The sequence below is a fragment of the Kogia breviceps genome, chromosome 10 (assembly GCF_026419965.1).
Source record: "Kogia breviceps isolate mKogBre1 chromosome 10, mKogBre1 haplotype 1, whole genome shotgun sequence".
Taxonomy (NCBI): domain Eukaryota; kingdom Metazoa; phylum Chordata; class Mammalia; order Artiodactyla; family Physeteridae; genus Kogia; species Kogia breviceps.
In genome coordinates this window covers 45,329,903-45,351,006 of record NC_081319.1, presented here as the reverse complement: position 1 = coordinate 45,351,006, position 21,104 = coordinate 45,329,903, and the positions used below count along the sequence as shown (strand labels likewise).

At 36.9% G+C, this 21,104-nt stretch overlaps 1 protein-coding gene across 4 annotated transcripts in view; it reads left to right on the top strand.

Moving 5' to 3' along the window:
• ULK4 (unc-51 like kinase 4) overlaps positions 1-21,104 on the top strand; it is a 559,443-nt gene that overhangs the window by 418,512 nt on the left and 119,827 nt on the right. For all 4 annotated transcript variants that reach the window (XR_010842631.1, XR_010842632.1, XM_059075830.2 and 1 more), the window contains one exon: positions 18,883-19,068. Coding sequence is in view for 2 of the 4 variants with exons in the window: in XM_059075830.2 (XP_058931813.1) it covers positions 18,883-19,068 (186 nt within the window). In the remaining 2 variants the exon portion in view is untranslated. The remainder of the gene's footprint in view (positions 1-18,882; positions 19,069-21,104) is intronic.

Sequence of the window (21,104 nt, the reverse complement as noted above, 5' to 3'; positions counted from 1 at the left end):
ATAATTGATTCACTCTGTTATAAAGCAGAAACTAACACACCATTGTAAAGCAATTATAACTCCAATAAAGATGTTAGAAAGAAAAATGATCTCATTCTTTTTAATAGCTGCACAGTATTTCATAGTGTGAATGTGCTATTGTTTATTCAGTTGAAACATCTCCTGATGCATGGCCAGTCAGGTTGTTTCCACTTATTTGCTATTAGAAGCATAATACAGTACACATCTTTGTTTGGGTTTAGGTACTTCTGTATTTCCTTTGGTTAGATAAGCACCCAGAAGTGAGATGGCTAGGTTAAAAGGTACTTTTCAATTTTAATAAATATTAATTGCCATATGACTTCCCAAAAGATTTTAGCAGTTTATATTCTAATTAAAAGTGTATAAATATACTCATTTTCCTACATCTTCAGCACTGCATCTTCTGAGTCTTTCTAAAATTTTGTCCATTTGACAGGTAAAAATGATGTCTCACTAACTATATTAATTTGGATCCCATGGCTGTAGCATTGGGAAAGAGAAGGGAAATATAGCCACAAAAATGCAAACTATGTATAACATTAAGGCATTAATTTTGTATAGAGAAGTAGATGATTTTATAGAAAATTAAAAATTACCAAAATTGGCATCAGAATAGATAAAAATGTCAAACTTCAAAAGATGTAAATTTGATCAGCTAATAATATGTCTCTCAAACTGTTTAAATAGGAATCCACAAGGTCTAAATTTGTTTTCACCACAAGCAGGTGGAAAAGAAGGATATGGCAATCCAACAGAGACCTTACGAGTATGTATACCATGTAGAAATTCAAAGATGTCAATATAGGTATTATCATGAAAGTAAATGTTGTTAGGTAAGGTAAAAGTCAGAATTATTTATGTTTTAGAAGTTACACGTTGATTACAGAGGACATGATCACCCTCTTTGCCTTCTAGATGTCTTATGAGACTCCGTTATTAGAAATGATATTTTCAAGGATTACTTTATGATATACCATAGATTCTCCTTTCCTGCAGCTGCAGGGAAAGAAGGAACATTTTTCCTCTTTATTATTCTGCTAAGAGTTCTTTCACAAATAGTTAGAAGGGCTGCCAGTTTGAAGGGTAGATACTAGAATTGCATTAGTTACTACCAAAAGAAAAAACTTAAAATATGGGGAAAAAAAAAAAAAAAAACAGACAACCGGATTCTAATAATGTGATATTTCGCATCTACAAGATCTATCATTAAAACATTGCAGGCCTGGGTGGTTTTACAAGTGAGTTCTAAATTTTCAAGGAATAGACAACTTCTGTACTATGTAAATAATTTAGAGTACAGAAAAAGATGGAAAGCTTCCTAGTTTATTTTCATAAAGCTATAATAAATCTAATGCCATAACCTACTTTAAAATAATACAGAACAAATGAAGATCACTTTTCCTTATTAACAGAGGTGAGAAAATTTCTAAAAAGTAAATCAGATCTAGCAGTATATTAAAGGACCAATGTAACCAAATAGGTTTTGATCCAGGAATTCAAGAATAGTTCAAGCACTCGAAAAGCATAATTTAATATTTTAAGAAATTGAAGGAGAATAAAAACATCATAATAATCAATGCTAAAACTTAGTTCAGCTAAACCAGTCTTCATTTTTAAAAACTCCATTTAAGATAGAATGAATCTTCCAAACATGTTGCAAGTTCTTTTCTAGAAATTAATTGTAAGCATTTAAAATAAACATTGAAAGCATTTTCATTAAAATTGAATAAAGAGGAATGTCTTCTACTGTCACGAAGTCATCAACAGTGGTGGGGGTAGGGAGATGTGTTGTTGGTAATGCTGTAAGATAAGAGAAATATTAAGTCTAAAAATGATCATTACTTGCAGTTGCTAAGGTTTTTATACCTAGGGAAAAAAAGATTGAAATTAAAAAAATTGTTGGACTAAAAGCAAATTTCAGTAAGTTGGTGTCTTAAAATATAATACCCCAAACCCAAGAGCTTTTCTTTATACTGGCCTTTATCTGTTAGAAGTTTTTCTGTGAAAAGAACTCCACCCCTCCTGCAAAAAGGCCAAAACTAAATGTAACAAGAAAATGCAAGTTATATGACAATAACTGTGTAACGTTTTCAAAGACATAAGATAGGACCTGAATGAATGGAGAGACATACAGGTACCTGGTTGTAAGATTTAAAAATACAGATTCTTCCCAAACTCATCTACAAATTTTAAGTAATTTTACATCATAATTTCATCCACACTCTTTAGTTCATTAAAGTGGTCCTGTGGAATAAATTTGAGATTTACCAAGAAAATCTTGAACAGGAAGGTCTCTTTTCACTGTTCTCACTTTTCACATGTCCATCTCCTGTCTCTCACAAGACGCCTTTAAAGGAAAAGTGCAGGAACTCAAGAAAGAATAAAGTTAGAACAATGAAGAGAAAGGGAACACGGGAGTCAGTAGCAGATTAAGATTTCAACACATTTCTAGGAGACAGAAGGAAGCCTGTAGAAGGATTAAACAGGCAGAGGAAGCCTGGCCCCAAAACACCCTGCGGGGTTGCCAGCATGGTGGTGGGAGTTGGCCTCCCCACTGAAACCCCACAGCACCTCTGGCCTCTGGGGAGGAGCTGAAAATAGGGACATTTTCAAAAGTCTGTATGAGGAAAGCTCTGCCTTTGATTCCTCTTATGCTTTTCTCCAATTTCCGCATACAGAAGACCAAGTAGCCTAGTACATGTCCTCCAACATGATGCCGGGACTTTTCCTAAAGAAGTCGAAGCTGAGAAGAAATCAGACAGTGCCCCAGAGTAACGCCTGCCTGAATCTTCTGAGGAGGGTGGTGGTAGAAGTGATGTGAGTCTTCCCTGAAGAGAAGCTTTCCAAGCTCCACACCTGCAGTGTAGGGCTGGGCTACCACCCTCTCCCCGGGTGATCTCACTCAACTCCTTGATTTCAGTGATGGCTATACAAGGAGGATTTCCAAGTTTGTATCTTTAGCCATGACCGTCCCTGGAACTCCACTCACATATCCTATAATGCTACCTACAGTATCACCATAAGAATATCTAAGCCCATGGTGGTTCAAGCAGCGAATGATGATCTGACTCAGGTCTGTGCCGGCTCTGCGCCATCTTGCCCTGTCTGACCTCATTGTCTAGCCTCTTCTACCACATTCACTCCAGTCATTGCTGCCTCGTTGCTCAGACAGGGTTTTGTCAGCCACAGCAAGGTATTTGGACTATATCTAAATGCGCTGAGAAGTTTTCGGAGGTTTTGAGCAGGAGGGTGGTATGGTCTGATTAAAGTTTTTTAAAAAATCACTGTGGCTTCTGTGTGGAAAATAAATTGTAGGGAACACAAGTGGAAGCATAGTGGAACATTTGGTTACTTCTTGGGTATCTGTCTCGAACATCTTTCTGTCATCCAATGACAAAAGCAGAATCCACCTGAATGTCTACAGTGGAGAGAGAGAAAAATAGCAGAAAGGGGCATATGATCAGGCCAAAGCTTTTACACAGAACCTTAGCATCTTAACAGTCGGTGTTGACATATTTACCCTCTATGGTTTCTGCAACTTCGGTGCTTCAGTAGAATTATTTAAATCTCCTTCTATATTGACTGGTTATAATTTTAAAAATTTGCTTTGTTTTCCCATTCTTTAGTTATTGATGAGGAAAATGTGAAGTTTATTATGAAGCTAGCCAGCGCAGTGCAGGAGGCCCAGAAGTCAATGCTGATTTGACCTACCAGTGACTTTCAACTTATTTTGGGATTTTTTTTTTAAACCCTGGTACTGTAGTCTATGATATATAGACTTACAACTGAATCAGTAATGGTAATGTCGGGTTTTCTTCCCTCAAAATATCCACATTTAGGAATATAATGTGCCTGGGGGTCCAAGAAGTAAGGCTAACTTCTCAGGGGGAGGGGACAGTGTCAAGGTTGTGGTCAGCAGTGTTTCTGTGGCGCTGTCATAAGGAAATAACCACCATTCATCAGCTTAATTCTATTTTCTGCTGCCTCTTCAGCTGAGTTTGGGCAGGAGGGATGTATTAAAATTAAGAGGAACAGGGATTCATGGCCTAATGTGAAATCTTGTTAAAGATGTCCTGGTAAAACAGAGGGAATCTTTTCTCCAGGTGTTTAAATAATATCAAAAGGGTAGAAAACCTTGTATTACTAAGTGGTTTTCTTTTTTTTTTTTCTTGGTTAATATATTCTCTTCTCTGAAAATAAATATTCCCTTACAATTTTGGCAAAACACTGTACTAGGCAATATTTTAAAAATAGAATATAAAATGAGAAAGGTTTTGAAATGCTGCATTGTATTATGCGGGTTGAATAAAGGGACGTAAACAGTACAACTGTGATTTTCAGTTGTTTTAAAACAGTTTTTAAAGTTGAAATATAAGTTTACTTTGAGATATATCCAATTTGTGTGTGTGTTTATATTTGTTATCTCATTTCTCCCACAAAGCATTTGAGTTTGCTAATGAGAATGTTTGCTCTCAAGTTAGGGTTGTCCAGTAAATTACAAGATGCCAAATGGATATACTTACACTAAAAAAGATAAATTGTTTATCTGAAATTCAAACTTAATTTGGGTGTCCTTTAAAAAAAAAAAAAGACAAAAGAAAAAAGGTCTGGCAGTCCTAAGTAGAAAACATGAAGAAAACAATGAAGGTAAGATAGGGTGAAGTTTCTATACAAATATGAAGTCTAATATAATTGTTAAAGTTGGGCCATAGTTTTGGCCTTAAGAGTCCTGGTTGCCAGACAAAAATGAGAATATAGTCATTTACAAGATGTACCTTGCCCAGTAAGTGGGGTGAGTAGTGGGGTGAGAGTTCTTTGGGGCAAAAAACATATTCTAGTCTTTAGATATGAAAGAACACTTTTTTTATGGGTCTCCATTAAAGGGATCCTTTGCGATGGGGGTGGTGGTGGTACTGTCTACCCTTTATTGTGCATTTATGAACTAGACAGTGTTTTTCAAAGAGAAGTGTTTGATTAAATGAAGTCCATTTTACCTTTTTTTTTCCTTTTGTGAATTGCACTTTTTGCATCATATCTAAAAAATCTTTCCATATCCAAGGTCAACAAATATTTTGCCTCTGTTTTCTCTTAAAATTTTTACAGTGGTAGGTTTTATATTTAGGTCTATCAATATATATTTTTTAAAGAACCATATGAGTTTCAGGGATTCCTGAGGATTCTGGCTTCTTTCATTTAGTGTGGATGTTCCTTGGTGGTTCTGAGCTACCTTAGCTAACCCTAGAATTGATGCATGCTATCAATTATTTTGAGTTAATTCTGGTACATGGTAAAAGGTCTAGATTGAAGTTTATGTTTCTGCATATTGTTTGAGCACATTTGTTGAAACTATATTCTCAACTGTATTGCCATTGCACCTTTGTCAGAACTCAGCTGTATTTGTGAGGATCTAGTTCCTGGGCTCTGATCTGTCTCTAACTTTATGCCAATGCCATACTGTTTTAATTATTTCAGCTTTATAATAATGTCTTGAAATCATGTCATATTATTCTTTCAACTAACATATACATGTATAATATAAAAACTTAGAATCAGTTTGTTGATTTCTACCAAAAAAAAAACCTATTGGGGTTTTGATTGGGATTGTATTTAGTCTTAATTTGGGGAGAATTGGCATTTTAACAAAATTGAGTCTTCTCACTCATGAACAAGATATATCCCTCCAGTTATATGGATCCTCTTTAATTTCTCTCGGCAGTATTTTGTGGGTTTTAGTGTACAGGTCTTTCACCTTTTGTCAGATTTATCCCTAAATCTTTGAATTTTTTAGATGTTATGGTACATGATATTGTTTTTTATGAGTACATATTATAATTATTTACTGTTGGACATTTAGTTTATAATTTTTTCACTTATAACATTGCAATGATTAACTTTGTACATGCAGACATGTGATTATTTTCCTTTAAAATTTTTTAAAATTATATTTTATTGAAGTGTAGTTGCTATGCAATATTATATAATATTATGGGGGTACGATATAGTGATTCATAATTTTTAAAGGTTATACTCCATTTATATTTATTGTAAAATATTGGCTGTACTCCCCATGTTGTACAGTATATCCTTGTAGCTTATTTTATTTTTTTAAAATGATTTATTTTTTAGTATTTATTTATTTTATCTGCACCGGGTCCCAGTTCCAGCATGCAGGCTCTTAGCTGCAGCCTATGGGCTTCTTAGTTCCAGCATGCAGGCTCTTAGTTGTGGCATGTGGACTTCTGAGTTATGGTTTGCATACTCCTAGTTGCACCATGTGAACTCTTAGTTGCGACATGCATGCAGGATCTAGTTCCCTGACCAGGGGTAGAACCCAGGCCCCCTGCACTTGGAGCATGGAGTCCTACCCACTGGACCACCGGGGAAGTCCCCCTTGTAGCTTATTTTATACCTAATAGTTTGTACCTCTTAATCCCCTATTCCTATTGATATATTGCCCCTCCCCCTCCCTCTCCCTCTCCCCATTGTTAACCACTAGTTTGTTCTCTGTATCTGTGAGTCTGCTTCTTTTTTGTTATACTCACTAGTTTGTTGTATTTTTAAGATTCCACATGTAAGTGATATCATACAGTATTTGTCTTTCTCCGTCCCACTTATTTCACTGAGCATAATGCCCTCCAAATCCATCCATATTGCTGCTAATGGCAAAATTCATTCTTTTTATGGCCAAATAGTATTCCATTGTGTGTGTGTGTATGTGTGTACATTTATTTATTTATTTATTTATTTATTTATTTATTTATTTATATACTGCAACTTCTTTATCCATTCATCTGTTGATGGAAATGTAGGTTGCTTCCATATCTTGACAACCTTAAGTAATGCTGCTGTGAACATTGGAGTGCATGTATTTCTTTTCCATTTAGTGTTTTTGTTAACTGTGTTAAACTCATTTATGGGGTATAGTGGATTATTTGTGAATTCCATTGGATTTTCTACATCAAGAATCATATCTTCTGCAAATAAACAGTTAAGTCTTCCTTTCCAATCTGGATGCCTTTTATTTATTAATTTATTTTGGCCTGACTGTGCTGACCAGAACCTCCCACATTGAGCAGAAGTGGTGAAAGAAGATGTTCCTATCTATCTTTCTGATCTCAGGGTGAGGCATTCAGTCTCTGACATATTTTTTTATCAGGCTAAAGAAGTTTCCTTCCACTCCTTGTTTGCTGAGTTTTTGTTAGAAATAGGTGTTGAATATTGTTAAATACTTTTTCTATTGAGATGATGATACGGTTTTTCTTTTTTAGTTATTATGGTGTTATGGGTTGACTTTATCCCTCAAAGAAATATGTATTAAAATCCTAACCCCCCAGTACCTCAGAATGGGACCTTATTTAGAAATAGGCTCATTGCATGTATTTGTAATTTGTTAAGATGAAGTCATACTGGAATAGTGAGGGCTCCCTAATCCATTATGACTGCTGTCCTTATAAGAAGATGGCAATATGAAGCCAGAGACACAAGGGTGAATGCAATGTGATGATGCAGGCAGAGACTGGAGTTCTGCTGCCACAAGCCAAGGAACATCTGGGGCTATTGGAGGCGGGAGGAAGCAAGGAGGCTTCAGAAGGGGCATGGCTCTGCCTTGATTTCAGACTTCTAGCCTCCAGAACTGTGAGAAGATAAATTTTGGTTGTTTTAACCTACCTAGTTTGTGATCCTTTATTATGATGGTAGCCCTGGGAAATTAATACATATGATTTATTACACTGACTGGTTTTTTTGAACATTAAACAGACCTACATTCCTAGGATACACTCTATTTAGTTAGGATGTATTGTCTTATTATTATTATTAATTAATTAATTTATTTATTTATTTATTTTGTGGTACGTGGGCCTCTCACTGTTGTGGCCTCTCCCGTTGCGGAGCACAGGCTCCTATCGCGCAGGCTCAGCGGCCATGGCTCACGGGCCCAGCCATTCTGTGGCATGTGGGATCTTCCCGGACCGGGGCACGAACCCATATTCCCTGCATCGGCAGGCAGACTCTCAACCACTGTGCCACCAGGGAAGCCCCGTATTGTCTTATTATTATCCTTTTAATATTTTGTTTGATAATATATCCTTTTAATATTTTATTGTTCCTTTATTTAATATTATTATCCTTTTAATATTATTATCCTTTGATTTGCTATAATTGTGTTTAGAATTTGTGCATCTGTGTTCATGTTTTGTAGTTTACTTTTTTATACTGTTTTTGTCTGGTTTTGGTATCAGGGTAATGTTGGTCTCAGCAAATGAGTTGGGAAGTATTCTCTTCTCTTCGTTTTTCTTGAAGATGTTGTGCAGAGTTGCTATTGTTTTTTTTAAAAAAAGATTTATCAGGAAGTAATTTGTACCTTTAACCCCTGTAAAGTGAACAGTTCACTGCTGTTTAGTATTTTCTCAGAGTTGTGCACCATCACCATTATCTAATTCCAGAATATCTTCGTCTGAATGTTCAGAAAGGAATTTCACATTCATTAAGAGTCACTCCCCATTCTCTCCCCTCTAGACCCTTGTCAATCATTAATTTACTTTCTATTTCTATAGATTGGCCTATTCTGGGTATTTTTTATATATGGAACTATGTAATATGTGGCCTTTCTCTTAGCATGATGTTTTTCCAAGGTTCATTCATGTCTGTAGCGTGTATCAGTACTTCATTCTTTGTTTTGGCAAATAATATTCTATTGTATAGATACACCATAGTTGCTTATCCATTTATTATGGACATTTGGTTTGTTAACACTTTTTGGCTATTTTGAATAAGGCTGCTGTGAACAATTGTGCACAAGTTTTTGTGTAAATGTGCTTTTTTCTCTTGAGTATGTATCTAAGAGTGTAATTGCTCAGTCCTATGATCAGTCTGTTTAACCTTTTGAGGAAATACAGAGTGTTTTACAAAGCTGCCATCAGCACCAGCAATGTATGAAGGTTCTAGTTTCCCCACACGCTCACCAACACTTGTCATTATCTGTATTCTTAATTATAGCCATCCTAGCGAGTGTGAAGTGGTATCTCATAGTGGTTTTGATTTGCATTTCCCTGATGGCTAATCATGTTGAATATCTTTTCCTGTGGTTATTGACCATTTATATACCTTTTTGGAAGAAATGTCTATTTTCTTTGCCCTTTAAAAATTATGTTATTTGTCTTCTTATTACTGAGTTGTAAGAGTTTTTATATTGTGTGTGTATCCAAGTCCCTTATTAGGTATTAGATTTATAGCAGCTTTACCTTATTCTGTGGGTGGTCTCTTTACTTTCTCCATGGTATCATTTACAGCACAAAATGTTTTAATTTTGATGAAGTCCAGTTTATCAAATTTTGGGGGGGTTTGTTGCCTGTGCTTTTGGTGTCATACCCAAGAAACCATTGCCTAACCCAAGGACACAAAGGTGTAATTACTCTTATGTTTTCTTCTAAAAGTTTTATATGTTTAGCTCTTGTATTTAGATATTTGATCCATTTGGAGATAATTTTTGGATGTGTTATGGTGTACGGGTCCAACTTCGTTCTTTTGCATATGGATATCTAGTTGTCTCAGCACCATTTGTTGAAAAGACCATTTTTCTCACTCCCACCCCCATTAAATTGTCTTGGCACTCTCGTTGAAAATCAGTTTACCATAAATGTAAGGGTTTAATTTGGGGCTCTAAATTCTATTCCATTGATCATTATGCATGTCCTTATTCCAGTACTACATTGACTGGATTACTGTAGCTTTGTAGCAAAATTTGAAATTGGGAAATGTGATCCCTCTAAATTTATTCTTCTTTTGTAAGTTTGTTTCGGCTATTCTTAGTCCCTTGCATTTCCATATGAATTTTAGGATCGTCAATTTCTGAAAAAAAAAAAAAAAAATCCAGCTGCAACTCTGAATGCTTTTAATCTGTAGATCAGTTTGGGGCATGTTGCCAATTTAATAATGATAACTCTTCCAATCCTTGAACATGGAATGTTTTACCATTTATGTACCTTGTTTAATTTTTTCCAAGAATGTTTCAGTTTTCAGTGTACAAGTTATGTACTTCTTTCAACTTTAGTTCTAAATATTCTATTATTTTTGATGCTGTTATAAGTGAAATTGTTTTCTTAATTTAGTTTTCAGATTCTTCATTGCTAGTATATAGAGATACAATTTATTTTTTTTATTGGGGTATAGTTGCTTTACAGTGTTGTGTTAGTTTCTGCTGTACAGTGAAGTGAATCAACTATGTGTATACATATATCCCCTCTTTTTTGGATTTCCTTCCCATTTAGGTCACCACAGAGCATTAAGTAGAGTTCTCTGTGCTATATAGCAGGTGCTCATTAGTTACCTATTTTATACATATTAGTGTATGTTGATCTCATATTCTGCCACCTTGCAGAACTTGTTTATTTTTATAGTTAAAAAAAGTGGATTCCCTAGGATTTTCTGTATGTAAGATCATGTAATCTGCAAATAGGGTTTGCCTTTCTAGACGATTTTTATTCCTTTTCCTTGCCTATTGCCCTAGCTAGAACTTCCAATGTAGCAGTGAATAGACCTGGCAAGAATGGACGTCTGTCTTGTTCATGATCTTAGAGGGAAGGAATCCTCTCTTTACCCATTAAGTATGGTGTCAGTTGTAGATTTTTCCCTAGATATCCTTTATCAATTTGAGAAAGTTCTCTTCTATTTATAATTTGTTGAGATTTTTTTATCCTAAAAGGGGTTTTAATTTTGTCAAATGCTTATTCTATGACTGTTGAAAGGCTCTTATAATTTTTGTCTTTTATTCTATTAATATTGCACATAACATTGATTTTTAGATGCTAAACTAGCCTTACATTCCTAGGATAAATCCCACTTGACCGTAGTGTACAATCCTTTTAATATGTTGCTGAATTTGGTTTGCTAACACTTTGCTGAAGATTTTTTCATCTATATCCATAAGGGCTATTGGACTGAAGTTGTCTAGTTTTGGTATCAGGGTAGTACTGGCCACATAGAATGAGTTTGGAAGTTTCCATTTCCTTTAGCTTTCTGGAGGAATGTGTATAGACTTATTATTACTTCTTCCTTGAATCGTTGGTTGAATTCACCAATAAAGCCATCTGGGCCTGTAGTTTTCTTTGTAGGAAGGTTTTTAACCATAAATTCATTTTATCTAATGGATAAAGTGCTATCCAGGTTACCCTGTGTCTTCAGAGTAAGTTTTGGCCTGCTCTCTTCTCTCTGGTACTTTGTCCTGTGAACTTTAGCTGCTTTGGTTTTCTGAGACTTTTCATTCTGTCTCCTCAACTTAAAAAATCTGCTGGTATCCACCTCAGTTGCCATCCCTCTGCTTAGGCCTGGTGACCTTGTAAGCCTCTGACCTGGGACAGGAGTAGAGCTCACCTCAATTGTTCTCCATCCCTTGGGCATCACTGTCCTACATTACCTGATGTCTAGTGTCTTAAAAAACATTGTTTTGTGTATTTTTCTGCTAGTTTGTTTTTGCAAGCGCTTGGGTATATTCTTATCCTGTTAGTCCAGGGAAGATGGAAAGGTTTTTATACCATCACAATCTTTTTGGTAGTGGTGGGGCAGGGCACAAAAAACAAAACAAAACACAAACATTATCAAGTTTACAAGGATCCAAGAAATAAGCCATCTTTGAAATTATTACTTATGATAAGCATCCTCCCATCATTTCAACAATGAAGCAAAACTAACTCAGAAATGAAGAAATGTTAAAGTAGACTGAAATAGAAGCATGAATGCCTGTGCCTATCTCACTAACTACCCAAAAGCTATGAGAATAGAAAAAGGATTAAATATCTTACAATCATGGGGGAATGGAAGGAGAAGCTGTTAGTGGAAAAGAAATTTTGTGCAGTTACTAGATGATAGAAAGCAGATGGAACTGAATTGAAATATAGTGAAGAAACCCATCACCCAGAACATACATAGGAAAAAACTAACCAGAAGGTAGGAACAGATGCAGATGATCTATAAACTCAGAGTGGAAAACTGATGGAGGCCCTAGGCACTTACCAGGCTAATTGAAGATGCACATTTAGAACAGGCAGGCCTGTCAGTCCCCTTCCCTTATTCATATTGCTCTGCTTTATTGCAACATAATAGGTCAAGAACTGCACTGTAAAGAGAATGAACTGTCTATCTGATGTGATTTCTAGTATGGGGTTATGCCCTAGAAAGAAGCATTGTGGAGTTTGAGGAAATCATAGAACAGAGACAGAGGAGGCAACTTGAAGAAACAGACATATACAAATGCAAAGGAAATTGAAGCCAGCTGCCTACAATAATCTGCCCAATCTTTCATTCATAGAATAGAAAGCCAAGGACCACCAGACATTTGGGGAAGCATAACAGCCAGAAGGAGAGAAACCAAGATGAATAAACAGCTGAGCACAAAAGAAAAGTTGATAGGAAGTGTAATGGGTTGAATTGTGTCCACCACAAAAATGATATGTTGAAGTCCTAACTCCCAGCACTTCAGAATATTAAACCTCATTTGAAAATACTGACGGTCTAGTTGTAGTTAGTTAAGATGAGGTCATACTCAAGGGGGGGGACCCTAATCCAATATGACTGATGTCTTTGTAAGAAGACAACCGTGTAGGGCTTCCCTGGTGGCGCAGTGGTTGAGAGTCCGCCTGCCGATGCAGGAGACACGGGTTCGTGCCCTGGTCCGGGAAGATCCCACATGCCGCGGAGCGACTGAGCCCGTGAGCCATGGCCGCTGAGCCTGTGCGTCCGGAGCCTGTGCTCTGCAACGGGAGAGGCCACAACAGTGAGAGGCCCGCATACCGCAAAAAAAAAAAAAAAAAAAGAAGACAACCGTGTAAATTCAGACACACACAGGGAGGAAGCCATGTGATGGCGGAGGCAGAGATGGGAATTATGCAGCCACAAGCTAAGAAATGCCAGAGGTTTCCAGCAAGTCATCAGAAGCTAGGAAGAAGCAAGGGAAGATTCTACTATGAGTTTCAGAGGGAGCAGGGTCCTGCTGTTTGATTTGGAACCAGAACCATGAGGTTCTGTTGTTTATGCCAGCCAGTTTGTGGTACTTTGTTATGGCATCCCTAAGAAAATAATATTGGGAGTCAAAGATAATTTAATAATTCTTAATGAAAACGTAAAACAAATGTTCAAGTAACCCACAGGAAGGTTAAAAAAAGAGAGAGGGAATCCTAAAAATAAGAAACAGTGGAAATAAACAGAAGACAATAAAATTGCATGTTGGACTTAAACCCTAGCATCTTAATATTTATCATAAAAACGTAAATGGTCTAAATGCACCAATTAAAAGACAGAGATGACTAGAATGGATAACAAAACATGGTCCAACAGTATGTTGTCTACAAAAATCTCACTTCAAATATATAATGATACAGGCAGGTTGAAAGTAAAAGGTTGGAAAGTATATACCACGCAAATATTAATTTTTAAAAAACAGGAGTGGCTGTCCTAATATACATGTTAATTTCCTGATTGTGATCTTTTTACTATAGTTATGCTGGTTGTTTCCATTGGGGAAGTTGGGTGAAGTATGCGTGGTATCTCTTTGTATTGTTTCTTACAATGGTATATGAACCTGCAAATATCTCAAAATAAGATTTATTCACATGCAAAAGAATGAAGGTGGTCGCCTACTCATACCATATACAAAAATTAACTAAAAATGGATGAAGACCTAAATGTAAAAGCTGAAACTGTAAACTTCTTAAAAATAAATGTAAGAGCTAAAACTATAAAACTTCTCAGAAGAAGCTTAAATCTCAAGACCTTAAAATAGGCAATGGTTTCTTAGGTTTGACACCAAAATCACAAGGAATAAAAGGAACAGATAGGGACTTCCCTGGTGGTCCAGTGGTTAAGACTTTGCCTTCCCATGCAGGGGGTATGGGTTCAATCCCTGGTCGGGGAGCTAAGATCCCACATGCCTTGTGGCCAAAAACCAAAAAAAACCATAAAATAGAAGCAATATTGTAACAAATTCAATCAAGACTTTAAAAATGGTCCACATCAAAAAAATTTTTAAAAATGGATAAATTTGACTTCATCAAAATAAAAAATATCTTTTGCTTCAGAGGATACTATCAAGGGACTTCCCTGGTGGTCCACTGGCTGAGACTCAGTGCCCCCAATGCAGGGGGCCCAGGTTCGATCCCTGGTCAGGGAACTAGATCCCACATGCTGCAACTAGACCCAGTGCAGCCAAATAAATTTTAAAAATTTTTTTTTTTTTTAAAAAAGGACACTATCAAGAAAGTGAAAAGGCAACCTACAGAATGGGAAAACATTTTTGAATATCATATATCTGCTAAGGGATTTGTATTTAAAATATATAAAGAACACTTAGACTCAATTCTAAAAAGACATATGACCTATCTTAAAAAGCGGGCAAACTATCTGAATAGACATTTCTCCAAAGATGATATGCAAATGGACAATAAGCACATGAAAAGATTTTCAACATCATTAGCCATCAGGGAAGTACAAATGAAAGACCACCACGAGTTACCACTCCACATGCACTAGGATGACTGTAATTTAAAATATAGGTAATAACAAGTGTTGTTGAAGATGTGGGAAAACTGGAAACCTCACGCATTGGTGGTGCCAATGGCAGCTTTGGAAAACAGTCTGGCAGCTACTCAAAAAGTTACACATAGTGTTATCACATGACTCAGCACCTCGACTTCTAAGTATATACCCAAGAGAAACAAATACTTGTCTGCATGAAAACATTTGCACACATGTTCACAGCAGTGTTATGCATACTAGTCAAAAGGTAAAAACAACTCAAATGTCCATCAACCGATGATGAATGGATAAACAAAATGTGGTATATCCATACAATGGAATATTACTATGTAATAAAAAGAAATGAAATACTGATACATGCTACAGCATGAATGAATCTTGAGAGCATGCTAAGCGAAAGAAACCAGTCAGATAGGGTCATATTTTGTATGATTTCAAGTGATTTCTGAAATGTCCAGAATAGGCAAAGCCAGAGAGACAGAAAGCACATTAGCACTGGGCAGGGACTGGGAGTAGAGAGGAAGAGATGACGTGAAGGTAATGGTTATAGGGTACAGGATTTCTTTTTCAGGTAATGAAAAACTTCTAAAATTGGTTCTGTTGGTGATTGCACCACTCTGAAAAATACTAAAAACCATTGAATGGCAGATATACATTAAATGACTGAATTCTGTGTCACAGGAATTATAGCTCAACAAAGCTATTAGAAATAAAATAAAACTTTAACCATTAAAAGGTTAAAATGCTTATGGTATGATTATTATTTCATAATATACCTTTTAATACAGAAACAATGCTTTCTCTCTGCCTGTTCAGTCAATAATGATTTGGAAACATACAAGTTCAAACTGTTTCTTAGTATCTTCTAGAAAGTGGATTTTCCTAAACAAGTTAAGTAATCAAGAATGTAAGGGTTGTGCCTCGGAAAAGTCAAACTGTTTCCACACCTACAGATGCACATACACCTGTATGAATATATGCATATATACATATGCATATAAAATATATGTTGGTCCTTTGCTTGTCACAGGTCATTCATCACTATGGAGCACTAAAAGCTGGTTCTTTGAGAAGATAAACAAAATTGATAAACCGTTAGCCAGGCTCAACAAGAAAAAAAAGGAGAAGACTCAAATCAATAAAATTAGAAATGAAAAAGAGAAGTAACAACTGACACTGAAGAAATACAAAAGATCATGAGAGATTACTACAAGCAACTCTATGCCAATAAAATGGACAACCTGGAAGAAATGGACAAATTCTTAGAAATGCAGAAGCTGCCAAGACTGAATCAGGAAGAAATAGAAAATATGAACAGACCAATCACAAGCACTGGAATTGAAACTGTGATTAAAAATCTTCCAACAAACAAAAGCCCAGGACCAGAAGGCTTCACAGGCGAATTCTATCAAACATTTAGAGAAGAGCTAACACCTATCCTTCTCAAACTCTTGCAAAAGATAGCAGAGGGAGGAACACTCCCAAACTCATTCTACGAGGCCACCATCACCCTGATACCAAAACCAGACAAAGATGTCACGAAGAAAGAAAACTACAGGCCAATATCACTGATGAACATAGATGAAAAAAATCCTCAACAAAATACTAGCAAACAGAATCCAACAGCACATTAAAAGGATCATACACCATGATCCTGTGGGGTTTATTCCAGGAATGCAAGGATTCTTCAATATATGCAAATCAATCAATGTGATACACCATATTAACAAATTAAAGGAGAAAAGCCATATGATCATCTCAATAGATGCAGAAGAAACTTTCAACAAAATTCAATACCCATTTATGATAAAAAATCCCTGCAGAAAGTAGGCATATAGGGAACTTTCCTCAACATAATAAAGGCCATATATGGCAAACCCACAGCCAACATTGTGCTCAGTGGTGAAAAACTGAAACCATTTCCACTAAGATCAGGAACAAGACAAGGTTGCCCACTCTCACCATTCTTATTCAACATAGTTTTGGAAGTTTTACCCACAGCAATCAGAGAAGAAAAGGAAATAAAAGGAATCCAAATTGGAAAAGAAGAAGTAAAGCTATCACTGTTTGCAGATGACATGATACTATACATAGAGAATCCTAAAGATGCTACCAGAAAACTACTACAGCTAATCAATGAATTTGTAAAGTAGCAGGATACAAAATTAATGCACAGAAATGTCTGGCATTCCTATACAGTAATGATGAAAAATCTGAAAGTGAAATTAAGAAACCACTCCCATTTACCACTGCAACAGAAAGAATAAAATACCTAGGAATAAACCTACCTAAGGAGATAAAAGACCTATATGCAGAAAATTATAAGACACTGATGAAAGAAATTAAAGATGATACAAATAGATGGAGAGATATCCCATGTTCTTGGATTGGAAGAATCAACATTGTGAAAATGACTCTACTACCCAAAGCAATCTACAGATTCAATGCAATCCCTATCAAACTACCACTGGCATTTTTCACAGAACTAGAAAAAAAAATTTCACAATTTGTATGGAAACACAAAAGACCCGGAATAGCCAAAGCAATCTTGAGAATGAAAAATGGCGCTGGAGGAATCAGGCACCCTGACTTCAGACTCTACTACAAAGCTAAAGTAATCAAGACAGTATGGTACTGGCACAAAAACAGAAATATAGATCAATGGAACAGGATAGAAAGCCCAGAGATAAACCCACACACATATGGTCACCTTATCTTTGATAAAGGAGGCAGGAATGTACAGTGGAGAAAGGACATCCTCTTCAATTAGTGGTGCTGGGAAAACTGGACAGGTACATGTAAAAGTATGAGATTAGAACACTCCCTAACACCATACACAAAAATAAGCTCAAAATGGATTAAAGACCTAAAGGTAAGGCCGGACACTATCAAACTCTTAGAGGAAAACATAGGCAGAACACTCTATGACATAAATCACAGCAAGATCCTTTCTGACCCACCTCCTAGAGAAATGGAAATAAAAACAAAAATAAACTAATGGGACCTAATGAAACTTAAAAGCTTTTCCACAGCAAAGGAAACCATAATCAAGACCAAAAGACAGCCCTCAGAATGGGAGAAAAGATTTGCAAATGAAGCAACTGACAAAGGATTAATCTCCAAAATTTACATGCAACTCAATAACAAAAAAACAACTCAATCCATAAATGGGCAGAAGACCTAAATAGACATTTCTCCAAAGAAGATATACAGATTGCCAACAAACACATGAAAGAATGCTCAACATCATTAATCATTAGAGAAATGCAAATCAAAACTACAATGAGATATCATCTCACACTGGTGAGAATGGCCATCATCAAAAAATCTAGAAACAATAAATGCTGGAGAGGGTGTGGAGAAAAGGGAACACTCTTGCACTGCTGGTGAGATTGTTCCTTAAAAAACTACAAATAGAACTACCATATGACCCAGCAATCCCACCACTGGGCATATCCCCTGAGAAAACCATAATTCAAAAAGAGTCATGTACCAAAATGTTCATTGCAGCTCTATTTACAATAGCCAGGAGATGGAAGCAACCTAAGTGTCCATCATCGGATGAATGGATAAAGAAGGTGTGGCACATGTATACAATGGAATATTACTCGGCCATAAAAAGAAACGAAATTGAGTTATTTGTAGTGAGGTGGATGGACCTAGAGTCTGTCATACAGAGTAAAGTAAGTCAGAAAGAGAAAGACAAATACTGTATGCTAACACATATATATGGAATCTAAGAAAAAAAATGTCATGAAGAACCTAGGGGTAAGACGGGAATAAAGACACAGACCTACTAGAGAATGCATTTGAGGATATGGGGAGGGGGAAGGGTAAGCTCTGAGAAAGTGAGAGAATGGCTTGGACATATATACACTACCAAATGTAAGATAGATAGCTAGTGGGAAGCAGCCTCATAGCACAGGGAGATCAGCTCGGTGCTTTGTGACCACCTAGAGGGGTGGGATAGGGAGGGTGGGAGGGAGGGAGATGTAAGAGGGAAGAGATATGGGAACATATGTGTATATATAAATGATTTACTTTGTTGTAAAGCAGAAACTAACACACCATTGTAAAGCAATTATACTTCAGTAAAGATGTTAAAAAAAAAAAAAAAAAGGAAAGGACTGCAGGATTTCCTTCTGTTTTTGTGCTGTTAGCCTTGTTTAAGTTTGTATGCATTTTGAAAAAGATCCATTCAAAAAAATACTCCTTTAATTGAACTTTGTACTCAGACTGACATTCTATCCATTAAGCCAAATTTTCCTATGGTTCTTTAGGAATACCAGCACCATCTTCAGTTAAGCTTAAGTTGTCCAATTTATTGTTTTTCAGCTTCCTAATGAGGATCCTGAAATTTTTGAAGTTTCATCCAAGTGTCTGTCTATACTGGTTCAGTTGTATGGAGGAGAAAACCCAGACAGCCTGTCTCCTGAAAATGCAAAGAATTTTGCTGATTTACTGACATCCAAAGAGGACCCAAAGGAGCAGAAGCTTCTTTTGAGGATTCTCAGAAGAATGGTGAGTCCATACAGAAACTGGGGCTTGGGTGGGCAGCCGCAGTGGCAGCCAGTAGATGGGGAGTAGTCATTTTTTTCGACCTAGTTTCATTAAAGAACTCTCAGTTACCTTTCCCCGTAGTCACTTACTGTTAACATTTATCATATTCTGCATATCTATCTGCATATACAAGTATTTTTCCTGAACTGTGAGAGAGTAAGTTAGACACATTGTTCCTGCTTACCCCTTAGTATGTGAGTGTATATTTCCTAATGAAATGGATGTTCTGTTACTTAACTACAGTTATCAAAACCAGGAAATTTAACATTGATAACAAATCTTTTACTAATCTGCCATCTCTATTCCAGTTTTGTCAACTGTCCCCGTAATGTCCTTTATAGCTTGTTTTCTGGTGTAGAAACCAGTCCAGGATCATGTATTTTAGTAGACGTGTGTCCTTAATCTGGAATAGTTCTGCAGCCTTTCTTTGTCTTTCATGACATTTCTGAAGAATGGGCCAGATGTTTTGTAGACTCTCCCTCAATGTAGGTCTCTCTAATGTTTTCTGGACAATTGGATTCAGGTAAGCCCCAGAAGAAATACTGTGTCCTTCTCAATCCATCAGATCCAGAGGCTTATGATGTCTGTTTGCCCTTTACTGGTGATGTTAATTTTGATCACTTCATTAAATCAATGTGTTGTTGTTATTTTTAAATTTTTTAATGGTTGCAAAATGGAGATTTTCAAACTTGCAAAGTTTCTAACCCCTAGTATGGTACTGTAGGAAATATTTTCCCTTTCGCCCCATTTATTTTTTATTTATTTTATTTTATTTTATTTTTTGGAGGTGTTGGGTCTTTGTTGCTGCACGAGGTCTTTCTCTAGTTGCGGCCAGCGGGGGCTACTCTTCATTGTGGTGCACAGGCCTCTCATTGTGGTGGCTTTTCTTGTTGCAGAGCACAGGACTCTAGGTGCGTGGGCTTCAGTAGCTGTGGCTCACGGGCTCTAGAGCGCAGGCTCAGTAGTTGTGGCTCGTAGGCTCTAGGGCACAGGCTCAGTAGTTGTGGCACACGGCATTAGCTGCTCCGCGGCATGTGGGGTCTTCCCGGACCAGGGCTCGAACCCATGTCCCCTGCATTGGCAGGCTGATTCTTAACCACTAAGCCACCAGGGAAGTCCATTGCCCCATTTATTTTATTTTTAAAAATATATATAGCTGATGTTTACTTGAAAGTACTTTTGAAGCCTGACTTCTTTTCTTTTTACAGTAGATCTTGTTCTGCCGCTTTCGAAGGCCATTATTTACAGCAGCTGTTGTTGAAGTTAGTAGAGGAGTGGAGGTCCCGTTAGTCTGTGTCATGATCTGGCTTGTCAGTCTGTGTTCACTTCTAGATCCAATTATCTCGAGGGGTCCTTTGGCAGTGGAGGCTATGGATGCTCCAGAGAGTTGCCTTCAAGACAGTTTTTGTGTTAGTTTGATAGACAGCTGCAGTACGTGACCTAACTAAATCTACACAGCAGGTTATGGGTGACAGAACTAGAACAGAGATAGGGAGTTACCCTCCTCACTGCTACATTATGCTTTTGTACAGCCAGACCTCCCAACCGCAGCAATGCTTCCTGTCTAGTGGAGTCATTCCCTGAGTAACCGGATGATGACACAATCTAAGCAAGCCTCCCAAAGTGTAGGATAAATACTTCTGGGGACAGTAGATCTTGGGCATGGTACTCCAACCTAGCACTAGATGACATTGAATCACATAGTAAGGCAAGTATTTCCTCTTCCATTTTATTTTGATCTTTCTGATGATTTAAGATGAAAGTCTCAATTTGGTACTACTGTGTCTTTAACACCTCTCGAATCCTTCAGAATGTCCCTTTTTAACAGAGAGGAAGCCTCTCAGATGACTAGCTTTTTCAGTAGAGATAAGGTATTTCTTTCAAAAAATAGTTTTATTCATTTAAAAATGGTGAGTCGGGCTTCCCTGGTGGTGCAGTGGTTGAAAGTCCTCCTGCCGATGCAAGGGACGTGGGTTCGTGCCCTCGTCCGGGAGGAT